This window comes from Enhydra lutris, unplaced genomic scaffold, assembly GCF_002288905.1.
Source record: "Enhydra lutris kenyoni isolate GAN:26980312 unplaced genomic scaffold, ASM228890v2 scaffoldscaffold8, whole genome shotgun sequence".
NCBI lineage: Eukaryota > Metazoa > Chordata > Mammalia > Carnivora > Mustelidae > Enhydra > Enhydra lutris.
Window position 1 is genome coordinate 2,524,418 of NW_019154092.1, and position 13,055 is coordinate 2,537,472.

General features: G+C 49.4%; 1 protein-coding gene across 3 annotated transcripts in view; it reads right to left on the minus strand.

Annotated features, from left to right (window-relative positions):
• Positions 1 to 13,055, minus strand: part of LOC111142727 (mediator complex subunit 15) — a 66,488-nt gene that overhangs the window by 35,198 nt on the left and 18,235 nt on the right. For all 3 annotated transcript variants that reach the window (XM_022496008.1, XM_022496007.1, XM_022496006.1), the window contains exon 2: positions 7,207 to 7,294. In XM_022496008.1, coding sequence (XP_022351716.1) covers positions 7,207 to 7,294 — 88 coding nt within the window. The remainder of the gene's footprint in view (positions 1 to 7,206; positions 7,295 to 13,055) is intronic.

Consider the following 13,055-nt stretch of genomic DNA (forward strand, 5'->3'; position numbering starts at 1 on the left):
GATGCTATGAATATCTGTGGGCCAGTTTTTGTGGACATTTGGTAGCTGTTTAATTTTTTGAGGAATCATCACACTGTTTTCCACAGCGACTGCACCATTTTACATTCCTTGCAGCAACGTAGGAGGTTCCAAGGTCTTCAGGCATCATGAGTGTGAAGTGGTGTCTCACTGTGGTTTTGACTGGCATTTCCCTAATGACTTTTGATGCTGAGCAGCTTTTCATGTACTTCTTGGCCATTTGTATGTCTTCTTTGAAGATACATCTGATAGAGTCCTTCATGCTTTTTTTTGAATTAGGCTTTTTGTTGTTATTGTTGAGTTGGAGAACTTCTTTATGTATGCTGAATACCAGTTCCTTAACAGATAAATGATCTGCAAATATTTTCTCCCATTCCATGGGTTGTCTTTTCACTCTCTTGATGATGTCCTTTGATGCACAACAGTCTTTAATTTTTTTTTTAATATTTTATTTATTTATTTGACAGAGATCACAAGTAGGCAGAGAGGCAGACAGAGAGAGAGAGAGAGAGAGAAGCAGGCTCTTGGCTGAGCAGAGAGCCCGATGTGGGACTCGATCCCAGGACCCCGAGATCACGACCTGAGCCGAAGGCAGAGGCTTAACCCACTGAGCCACCCAGGCGCCCCTTTAATTTTTTTTAATAGTTTTTAATTTTGATGGGTCAAACTAACCTAGGTTTTCTTTTGCTGGTTGTTCTTTTGGTGTCATATGTCAGAAACTGTTGCCTAATCCAAGGTCACCAAAGATTTATGCCTACAACTTTTTCTAAGAGCTTTATAGTTTTACCTCTTCAGCTTAGGCCTTCCATCCATTCTGAGTTAATTTTTGTATATGGTGTGAAGATGGGATCCAACCTCAGTATTTTATATATGGTAATCCAGTTTTCATAGCACCATTTGTTGTAAAGACTCTTTTTCCCCACTGAACTCTTTCAGCACCCATGTTAAAAAAATCTATTAACCAGGGGCGCCTGGGTGGCTCAGTGGGTTAAGCCGCTGCCTTCGGCTCAGGTCATGATCTCAGAGTCCTGGGATCGAGCCCCGCATCGGGCTCTCTGCTTGGCGGGGAGCCTGCTTCCTCCTCTCTCTCTGCCTGCCTCTCTGCCTGCTTGTGATCTCTCTGTCAAATAAATAAATAAAATCTTTAAAAAAAAAAATCTATTAACCATAAACACAAAGGTTTATTTGTAGATTCTCAATTCCACTCCACTGATTTGTATGTTCATCCTTATGCTAGTTTGACATGGTTTTGATTACTGTAGCTTTGCAGGACATTTAAAAATGCAAAAGTAGAAAAAAAAAAAAAGAAAAAAAATTCACAAGTAGGAGTCTTCAGACTATTTTCTTTTCCAAGATTGTTTTGAGTATTCTGGGTCCCTTGAATTTCCTTAGGATCAGTTTGTTAGTTTCTACAAAGTCTGTTTGAAAGTTTTCCTGACATGTTGAAAAATATATCAAATCCTAGAGCAGGTACTCCAAAGCCAGTGTTCTTGGCAACAGAGGGCCTTCATTAAGTATTGGATTGGAAGTCATGTATTTTAACATTTTATTCTTATATATTCTGAAGTATTTTAGACATACAAAAAATGAGTAATAAAACAAATGCCAGTGGTCTCCTTACCCAGCTTACATTTATAAAAATAAGACAGAGGGGCAACTGTCTGGCTGTTGGTAGAACATGTGACTCCTGATCTCAGGATCACGAGTTCAAGCCACACACTGGGCATGCAGGCTACTTAAAATTAAAAAAAAAAAAAAAAAAAAAAACCCAAAACGAAAAATAAGTAAAAATAAAAATAACAGGAAAAAAGAGCAAGTAAAACAAGCTAGCTAGCTCCCCATGCTACCAGTGACATGCCCTACGTCTGTTTCTTCACCGGTAAACAGGAGAAAATGTAACAAGGGCTAGCCAAAGTGTGTACTTCTCTCAGCCTCAATACATGCTTCAGCAAACACGGCTGGTGAAAACCAAGCAATGAACGGACAGCGAACTGCGGAAAGAGTATGTTTACTAAGGATGATGCAGGAGTCCTGACTGTTACACATTTAGATAGAACGGAGGGAAGGAGCAATGCCAACTGGACCTTCCTCATGAACCAGCTACACCAAGCCAGGCTTTCCTAGCAGATCTTAGCAACTGTTAAGAAAATGCTAGTCCTGAGGCACTGGCTACCTCAGTTGGTAGAGTGACTCTTGACCTCAGGGTTGTAAGATCAGGCTTACTTTAAAAGAAAAAAGGAAAGAAAATGCCAGTCTTTTCATGTGTTCACATTTTTTAGTGCACACAGTTGTGCTTTTCTCAGCTCTAAGATGCAGGGCTTCTAATGCCTGAATTCTTGGGTGGTCCAATAGCTGTTCTTGATTAAACAGGGATAGTAGAAGGTATGTTCAAATTCAGTCAAAGCCAGGGACGCCTGGGTGGCTCAGGTGGTTAAGCAGCTGCCTTCGGCTCGGGTCATGATCCCAGCGTCCTGGGATCGAGTCCCACATCGGGCTCCTTGCTTGGCGGGGAGCCTGCTTCTCCCTCTGCCTCTGCCTGCCATTCTGTCTGCCTGTGCTTGCTCTCTCTCCCTCTCTCTCTGACAAAAAAAAAAAAAAAAATTTTCAGTCAAAGCCAGACTCCAGGCTTGTGAGGTCCCTTAAAAGGGATAAAGGAAGGAAAACACCTCCTTTCATCAGATATACATCCTCCTCTTCCCTTGCTGGACGCACGGCTGTGCCTGATCCTATTTCCCACCCTGTGCTTGTCCTTATTTATTCTAGGGGCTGGCTGTTCAGCTCAGGCCCTCCTCTTTGATAGATCCTAAGATGGCTTCCTACTTCTGATGCTCACAGCCTCCCTGGTTCCCATGTTTCACTCTGGCTTCCCAAGTTGGGGTTTAGTTCTATACCAGTCCTTTCCACACCGTAAACCAGTAATGGTTTACTCTGGCATAACACTATATTAAATGAAAAAGAGTAGATGAGTGTTTAACTTACAGGCTTAATGTAAAAACAATCAAGTAATGAGCAAATGTTCAGAAACGCACTCAGCTTTAGTAAGCATCACTACACACTACCATTGTAGGCACCGCCAGAGCTTCCGGGACCCATGACTGCGCTCTCATCCAGGGGATGCCACATCTTCCCGAACCTTCAGAGGCTGGTTCAAGTTTTTGTGGAGATGTCACTCTCACAACAACCCACCATTCCCAGGCACAATTATTTTTGCTTCCATCAGCCTCCCTTAGGCAGGGAGTAGTCCCATCTGTAGGAATTAAAGGTGTTAAGGAATTAAAGTGGCTGTTTGGGTATCTTTTGCTTTGAGAGATGAGAGGGAGTAAAAGAAGTGGTTGAGTGTGGTGACACCAGACCATCTGGGTTCCATTCCCGGCTCTACCTCCACCCAGATCTGTGACCTCCTGGTTAAGTTAACTAGTCTCTGTATGCCAGAGCCTCCTTCTCTGAAATTGGGGACAGTGGTACCATATTTGCTTCACAGAGCTGATGTGGGATCACAGGAGCTCACACATGAAGCATACAGAACAGGGCCTTGGGGTATACACTAGGCAGCCTGAGGTATCCATTAGCACCCCAGTTTCCTTCAGAGTGGACACCTCTGGACCTGCCAGCTTGCCAGGATTCCCCAGGAAGGTCAGCCCCTTCCCTGCGGCCTCTTACACCTCCCAGCCCCTCCTAGAATCCAGAAACAGAGAAATTACTCTTCCCTGTCCTTCTCCCTGCTCTACGGTCCCACCTCTTCAATTCTTTCACAGCTGTTCTGATGGAGTCTCAGATGGGAAGGGCAGGCCAACAAGAGTACCTGGGCTGCCGTCCAACCAGTCCTCACAGAAGGGCCTCACTGCACTGACTGGCACCCAGCTCTATGAGGAGCCTAGCGGTAAAAAGCTAGGCAGCAGACAATCAGACAATGCTAGTGCCCAAGCGGTAGGTCTGTCTCTGTTTAAAAAAAAAAGACAGGAAATTTCCAACACCTGTTAAAAATACTTCTCTTCCAAATAGTTGGGGCCTCTCTTCTTCGGAGTTAGGGATTTAGAACCAGCTTGATCAAAGGAAATGGGACTGCCGTCATTAGGGTTCAGAGTGAGGGCTACAGTGAGGCAAAGGCTGAGATGGTTAGAGAACTGTTGTGCTGCTCGATGCTCTCTTTGGGATGGAAGGCACCCCAGATGATAGGAGAGGGTCTATGACAGCCAATCTCCAAGAGGGCCGCCAACAATCACTGGCCTCTCTGTACAAACACCCCACGGCTCACATCAAAAGAAAGAGGTGAGGGGCGCCTGGCTTAGTCGGGGAAGTGTGTGACTCTTGATCTCAGGGCAGTAGGTTCGAGTCCTGCACTAGATGTAGAGATTGCTTAAAAATAGAATCTTTAAAAAAAAAAAAAAAAAAAGGTGGCAATTCCCACTGCCCTTAGGACCTGCTGTATTGGAGTGATGGTCTAGGACTTCTGAGGACTGGTAGCTTCTGCTCCATCCTCTTCAGAAGCCAGCTACCATACAGTAATAAGGAAGTGCACACTTTACTGCCGGAGACACCACATGGAGGCCACGTCGGGAAAACTGATGTGCAGATACACAAGGGAAGCCTTTATGGACCTTCCAGGTCAGCCCAGCTGCGTGCTGAATATAGCTGCATGGGAGCTCGCACGGAGATGAGCAGAAGGGTCAGCCAGGCAGCTCCCATTGCCCCAGCTGCTGACCCACAGAATCAGGAGAAATAATTTATTGCTTCAAGTCATTAAGTTTTAGGGTAGTTCCTCATCAAACAATAGATAACAATGCCAAACCAACAAGTTTTGCATTTCAAAAGTTGAAATAAGCCCTCATCAAAGTCCTTTTAATTCTAAGCAAATACAAACAAAACCAGTCGTAACATCCCATCCCTCCCCCCCACATATCTGCAAATTCATTACCTAATAGGAGACTTATATCCAAAACACGTTAAAAACCCTTATGGTCAATTTAAAAAAAAAAAAAAGGCTCAATTTTAAAATGGGCAAAGGATCTGAATAAACGTTTCTCCAAAGCAAATATGTAAGTGACCAGCAAGTACATGGAGATCCTCAGTATCATTAGTCGCCAGGGAAATGCAAAGCAAAGTAGTATTTTGTGAAATACTACTCCACACTCACTTTGATGGCTAAAGTAAGAAAGACAAACAATAACAAATATCGGTAAGGACATGGAGAAACTGGAATCTCATACCCTGTTTGTGGGAGCGTAAACTGATACAGCTGCTTTCAAAACAGTATGGCAGTGTTCTGCTATCATAGGATTCAACAACTCCACTCCTAGGTATCTACCCAAGAGAAATGAAAATGTTAGGTCCAGAGGAAAGCTTCTATACATGTTGTTGGTTTTGTTTTGCTTTTTTTAAAAAAAAATATTTTATGTAATATTTATGCCCAGCGTGGTGCTCAAACTCACAACCCTGAGATCAAGAGTCGCACGCTGCTATGACTGAGCCAGCCAGGTGCCCCTTGCACACAAATGTTCACAGCAGCACTGTTTTTATTTATTTATTTACTTACTTATTTGAGAGACAGAGAGTGTGTGTGTGTATGAGCAGGGGGAGGGGCAGAGGGAGAAGGAGAACCAGACTCCTTGCTGAGCAGGGAGCCCAACATGGGACTAGATCCCATCCAAGGACCCTGGGATCATGACCTGAGCTGAAGGCAGACATTTAACCCACTGAGCCACCAGGCGACCTCACAGCAGCATTACTGATAAGAGCCAAAAAGCGGAAGCAACCCAAACAACCATCAACTGATGAACAGATAAATAAGACAGTATATCCGTACAACAGAATATTATTCAGCAGTAAAATGGAATAAACTATATGCAACAAAACGGTCCATGGATGAAACTTGAAAATACTATCCCAAGTGAAAGAAGCCAGTCACAACATCATTTTCTGTATGACTGCATTTATATGAAAAGTTCAGAAAAGGCAAATCCATAGCAACAGAAAGCAGGAAGAGGTGGCCTATGGCCGGGAAAATGGGGAGTGGGCGGTTTGTGCAGTATATGAAATAGGTCTCAATAAAGTTATTAAAACAAAGGAAGATGTTTATCATATATACCCAGAGTGCAGACCCCCACACCTCAGTGCTCAGAGCTCTTTCTTATACTTCCGTGTGGTCACAAACACACACCTGTGTGCTCTAACCTCTAAGACCAGATCATGCAGGTAGTTTCTCTTCTGGAAACTGCTTTCTCCAGCTGGTGACTCTGTTATTTCCATTTTGAAAAATGTCCACCTCATCTAAACACTCAGACCATGCCCTAATTTCCTGAATTGACCTCTATGTCTTGACAGTTGGGTTTATCCAAACCAGTATCCCCTCAAGGGCCATAAATAGGATCTGCTTTGAATTCCTGACACGCAAGGATGTCCTAGAACTCCCAACACCACACTCAGGCACATAGTGCTTACGGCAGACCCAGTGCAGCCAGAGCCTGCACCGTCAGGATGTGTGAGGGAAGCAGGGCGGGTGCCGTGAAGAGGAAAAGCCCCGGGCATCAGCCACACCCCCCCTTGCACAGGCTGGGTAACCCTACACAAGCCGTTGGCTTCCTTGTGCCCATTCTGCTCCACTTCTACTAAAACAGCTCTGCCCTGGGGAGAACACTCCAATGAAAGGAGGTGGTCATGTGAAGCCCATGGCACCCGGCCCAGGATGAGAGCTCACAAGGCGGAAATCCTTCCCTACTACTCCACCTGTGACACTCCTAGGCTCAAGGCCTCAACACCCATAAGCTTCGCCTTTAGCACTTAACAAAACACGACAGGAACACCTTTGGGCCTGCGTGTCAGGGCCCTGCGGGCCTTTAGTGAGGATCCCGTGGGGAGCACTCTTATTCAGAGGAGCAGCTGGGACCTCCATGAGCATCCTACAAGATTCCTGGGAGCTGACCATGAATGGAGGGTGTTGGCAACAGTGTTGTGGTCAAGGCTGGGCCTGCATCCTGCATGTCCCCCAGAGTACCCTCCCTATAACTGTACCATGGACCCGTGGGAAGACCCACAGCATGCTGCAGATAAAGCCCACAGTGCCAAGGTCAGTCAGTGAGTGGCCACCCCGCCCTCACTCCGCAGGGAGAGAGCTTCCAGAGCCTGCCTTGCACCCTCCCCTTCCTGGGCCCCTGAGCTTTCTGCCCGGGGCTCCACCCACCAGGGCCTTACCCGGGTCTTGGCCTTCAGGAACACATGGCTCTCCATATCCTTGCTGGATTTACTGTGGGCCACACCAGCTTTTCTCATGGCATCCTCACTGTAATACAGAATAAAGAGAGATGTTCACACATACCTGTTAGTCTGCTCCTGTAGGGTTCCTGGCCAGCAGGCCCTGCTCAGCAGCTGCCCCTGGGAGGAAGAGACGCTGTCCCCCAGCACAGCAGCGTTGCTAAAGTCCGGGAAAGGCATATAAGGAGGGACTCTCAGCAGAGCAATAAAAGGTGGGCTGAGCCAGGTAAGGGGGAAGAGCCATGAGAAGGAAGAAACAGGAAAGGCAGACACCACAAAGCAAAGCAGTTATCCCTGGCAGGAAGGATGAGAGGAACTAGGCCCTAGGAGTTGCTCCCAACCAGCACAAAATCAGGTGTACGCAGATAGCTGAGCAGCCAGCACCTTCTATTTCCTACCCTCTCAATGGTTTGGGTGTCCCCACTACCACCCAAGGCTGGCATTAAGAACAGTGGGACACCAGCTCCAGTCTCCTCCTCTGTAAAATGAAGGGGCCATGCAATGTCAACTCATAGTCCCTCCCAAGCCAAAGGTCCTTTTTCTTTTTTTTTTTTTTTTTCAAAGATTTTACTTATTTATTTGTTACAGAGAGAGAGGGAGAGAGAGAATGCGCACACAAGTGGGGGAGCGGAAGGCAGAGGGAGAAGCAGGCTCCCTGCTAAGCAGGGAGACCCATTCAGGACTGGATCCCAGGACCGGGGATCATGACCTGAGCCAAAGGCAGATGCTTAACCAACTGAGCCCCCCAGATGCCCCATAGTAAAGGTCCATATGTGGGATGTGTAGGTTCTCCAAGTGGGACCAAGGAGATAAACCTCACAAATCTGGGAACGACTTAAAAACACATCGGCCAACAGGCACGTGGGTGACTCAGTCAGTTACAGTCTGACCCTTGATTTCTGGCTTGGGTCATGGCCTCAGGGTTTTGAGGTCAGGCTCCACCCTCTGTGCGGAGTATGCTTGAGATGCTCTCCCTCTCCTTCCGCTCCTCCCCCACTCACGTTCTAAATAAATAAATAAATAAAATCTTAAAAACCAAACAAACACACATTTGCCAAAACCTGTCCAATCAGAGACAGAAGGCTATCACGGCTGTCTGCCAGCTGATGCTCTGCTGGGAGGCAGCCATGCACAGCAGCTGAGCTTGAGCTCCCCGGGAACGGCAGCACACACCCTGCCGAACACACACAGAGCTGAGAACATGTGTGCATCTGTTAGAAAGAAAGGGGAATGTTAGGCTTGGGTCTCAGGGCCTGGCCCGTCTGCAGCCTCCCTTCTTTGCAGAGCTGGGCGTGCTGACGAACGAATGAACCAACGAGCATGTCAGGGCTCTGTTGCCTCACCCCAAGAGGATCAGACAAGCCTGGTCCAGCTGGCGCTAGACAGCCTTCGGACTACTCTAACAAACCAACAAGCAAACCAACCAACCCACCAAGCCCAGGATACTCAGCAGTGTGCACATGGGGTTGCATGGTTATGTTTGTGATCCTTAAAGAAAGGATCACTTGGACAAATCTGTATTAATGTGTAAAGAAACATAAAAAGACCCTGCCCCACCACACTGCTGGATAACTCATTAAACACATGAGTGCATAGTCTCTACCCCGGTCTGCTTCCTCAAGCTGCACAGAGGCAAAGCAGCAAAAAGTTCCTGTTGGTGAGGCAGCCGAGATGCAGCATACACGCGCACGAGGGGCAATGTGACCAGGGCCACAAGTGCGGAGCAAAAGGAACAATGCAGGAGGACAACGCGGTATCCAACTCGTGGGGATGCGAGGCAGCCAGGCTCAGAGGACCTAGCCAGCGTTAAGGCAGGCATCCACACACAGAGATCGAGAGTCGTCACTTGGTCAGGCTCTTAAGTCACGGAGCATCTCTGACAAGAGAAGTGACAAAGCAAACCCGCTTTCCCAAGTGTGCCTCACCTGTGTCTCCCAGGGCCATACCTATTCCCTTACCCACCTTCCCAGAGCAGTGGGAGTCAAACCCTGCCCCAGAGGCTTGCCAGGGCTGAGGGCCACAGAGCTACAGACCAATGGAGGAGAAAGCAGCAGACACAGCCAAAAGGGTACCTGCTAGCCCGTGGGACATGCTGAAGGCTGGCTGAGGGCAAGTGGAGAGGCCATGGGTAGAAGGTGGAGCCAGACCCAGGTGTGAACACAAAAAGGCAGAGAACAGGGCTGAGGGCTCTGAGACAGTACTCAGTTATGCAGACAGGCTCTGTGCCCAAGACGAGCAATCCCCGATGGCTTAGGCAGGCTCCCGGCTGGCTAAAAGTCGTCCTTCCTGAGCTGCTGGCTAGGCACTTTGATGGAGTCCTTAGACTCACAAGCCCCACACAAACTCTGTGAACTCTGACTGTAGCAAAGACACCTGCCACAGTCCCCAGAGACAAGACACAGACACCAGCTTAAGAGCTTTGAGGCCCTAAGGCACAGATGCCAGGGGGTGTGCTGGAGGAGGAGCCCTTTCCCATCCAGGTCCACAGAGAGCGGGGGCACTGGTTATTACGTGACTGAAAAAGAGCCTGAGGAACATTGTCAGGACAGGAGGCCAGAATAGGGCCCATCCTGACGAGGCAGAATACACACCTGAGCAAGCGGAAACAGATCTGGGATAAATGTCCGCGAAGGGGCTGCACAGCTATGGAGCCAAGGAGGAAGGCCGCTCCTAGGCCAGGCACCAGGGCTCTGCGAGACAGCACCGTGCCCATTTCCCACACCTGTCCCTTCCACTGCTGCACACAACGCCTGCCCAAAGAGGCCCTGCATGTTTGTTGGCTTAAGAATGAACAGGCGCCCTGAGCACTGTTTTCAGTTCTGCAAACCATATTTTACAGAATGTTTTTGCTCCTGTTTCTAGTCTGCAGGTAAGGCTCCACGAAACAGAAGATGAGGCAAAAAAGAAACCAGGCAGCTCTGCTCCCTGTGACCATTCCCACATCTTCCCCCAAGGAGGCTCTGTCCTTTTCCTTCTCAGCCAACTCAGCATCTTGTCAGAGGTGCCCATCCATTATCCGGTTCTAACTGCACACAGAAGAGCTTCCTGCATCAGTGCTTAGGGGTGGTGTCCCTCCCTCCTTCCACACCAAGGACCAGCATGCCTACTGCATGAGCCTGTCGTGGGTCCCAGCCCCACATTTAGGGCAGGCCCCGCACAGACGCAGAACCAGCCACTCTCCCCTCTCTGCTCTGTCCCCAGGATGCCTACAGGAAGAGCTGGATCTTGATGGCCATTCCTCAGCCTCAGAAAACAAAACCCTTCCAGCAACCGACACTAAACGAACGCAAACTAGCACACGAAAAGACAGCCCTAAAGACAGAGTGGTGGTCACAGCCTCAGAGAAACAACTTAGAAGAACCAGCAAGTCCTAGTGAGCTCTTCCCACACAAGCAAGCCTAAGATCAGTGCCAGGAATACAAGGGCCTGCAAAGTCAGGGGAGGTCAGGGAGCAAAACCAGGGTCAGCTCACAAGGGTGGACCCTAACTGGGGCTATCCTGCCACATCCTACCAATACCAAGGCCGTTGTCCCCAAACCTAAGGCTGCCAGGAAGGCACCAGCACCACAACAGAGAGCCTGTCTGCTGGCCTCTGCCTGGACGTGCCCAACCCTCTGCTAAGATGGATGGAGGACTGACAATGGCTCAAAGTACGTGGCCCCTTGCTTCAAGCCAGGCTCCCCAGTTCCCCAGCTCCAGCTTCTTCCTGGTCGCCACAGCTACACCGGTCTGCCTGGTCAGGGTTCAACTGGTGTCTGGTTTAGACCTGAGTCTCGGAGGGAGGACCTGACCCATTCCACAGGCCCTGTTGGAGGAGGCCCTTTCTTTCCAGAGGGCAGTGACACACCCAAAAAAAAAAAAAAAAAAAAAAAAAAAAGCCACCCTGAAACCTTAGCTCTATGTCCACCAACTGCCCACACTGGAAACCTGGGAAGCCCCTCTTCACTTCCCAATTCTGACTTCTGTTCCTTGAAGTTCAAACCCTCACCCCATCTCTCACTGTACCTGTGGTGTCCTTCCTCATGGGCCTCTGTCTCCACCTCCATCACCTCCGCCAGTCCCCTAAGCCACAGGACAGTGAGAGTGGGAAGTGGCCCAGGCTATGTCCCTGCCTGCCTAAAGGGCCTTGCTCCTTATCAGCAAGGCAGACAGCCATGAAGCCCACTCCCTCCCCCTTCCAGGGTCCTGCTGCTAAGCATGCTGATGCCCAACCACTGCGCCCCTGTTAGGCCCTCTAGTCGTGCTCCTACCCAGGAACCCAACTTTCTGCCTCACAGTAACCTTGTGGTCACCCTGGCCACACCCGTGGCACCTCCTGCAGGAACTGCTGGCTCCCTATCGGTCGGACCTGCCATCCTACGAACATCTTGAGAGCAGGGACTGGTATGCAACAGCAGTAATCAGCACCAGACCAAAAACTGGTTATTTTTAACACAAGGGGTGGTAATGCCATGCATTTTGATGTGCAGAACCAAGAATCAGCATGACAGGTAGAGGGGAAACCGGGACTCAAATGAGTCTGTCCAGGCAGCAGAGGCCAGGGTGATGGGAAAGGTATGTGCTGGGGTGGGCCAAGTGCTGGGCACTGGAGCTGCAGGAAGCAGACAAAGGAAGAAGGGCCTGGGCTCCGGAATCACACAGACCTCACACAGACCAAGGCTCAAATTCCGACCTGGCCACTCGCCAGCTCTGGGTCTTGGGAGAGGCTCTCCACCCCCCACACACATGTTCCTCATAAAGAAGCTCTCTGAAAGGGCTGTGGCCAGGATGAAGGGAGGTACACAGGAGAGGCCAGGGTGTGAGGCCAAGCCTAGCCTGGGTCCATCCTGCAGCACTCCTGTCCAGTATCTGGCCTGCTCTGCTGCCTCACCTCTACCCTATCCCCTGATTGGGAACCTCAATTCAACACCTGGAGCTGGTTCCTAGTCTTTGTAATCTGAATCTGTGCAAGATAAAGCCAAAGAACTAGCAAACTGTGTGTCCCAGGAAGGTATGCATGGGTGTAAGCTCCAAGTCCGCTAATGCTCCAGCCTGCCCCTCACCACTCCACCCCCTAGCTGGTGACTCTGATAAGGTATCACCCTGCCCGTCCTCACTGCATAGGGCTGGTCTGAGGATTATAGTAGTTAATGACGTCAGGCACTTGGCACATAGGAAGCAGTAGGGTGCGTTACAGAAATCAGAGCACAGTCTGCCTAACTGCGCAGTAAGACTGCATCCCAAAATACCTCCAATGTTCAATGACGCTGGTGTCGCCCCCTTCCTAGCAGATGACAGCAGCAAGTGCAGGCGGCTCCCTCAGGCAGAGCTGCTGTCCCCCTGAAGCTGAGCCCCTTGGAAGCATGCCTTCAGGGTGCCCAGCGGCCAAAACACTTCTTAGAAAAGGCCTGTGCACAGGTATGCTGATGGGAAGCATCCAGCGACCTTCCCTGCCCTCCAGCTGCTGGACCCTCCCCTTGTGCTCCACCTCCCTTTGTGCTCCACTCCAAAGGGCCGGGGTTCACACCCAGGGGCCTTCCCACCTCTCCCGACAGCACCCACCTCAACACCGCCCCTTCTCCAGGTTCAACCCCCTTTTCCATTGCTAAACATGTGCTTGCATTCACAAGCGAGCAAGGCCATCTGGTTGGTCTCCTGCTGCTGTCTAAACCAGGAAGGCTCTTTCCTCTCTGCGTCACAGACTCACCCTCCTGCCTTAGGTGGACAGGATGCCCACTCATCTGTGTGAGGTTTTTGTTCCGCCCAGAGGAAGCCTCTCCTCTTTTGAGAATCACACACTCATCAACCAG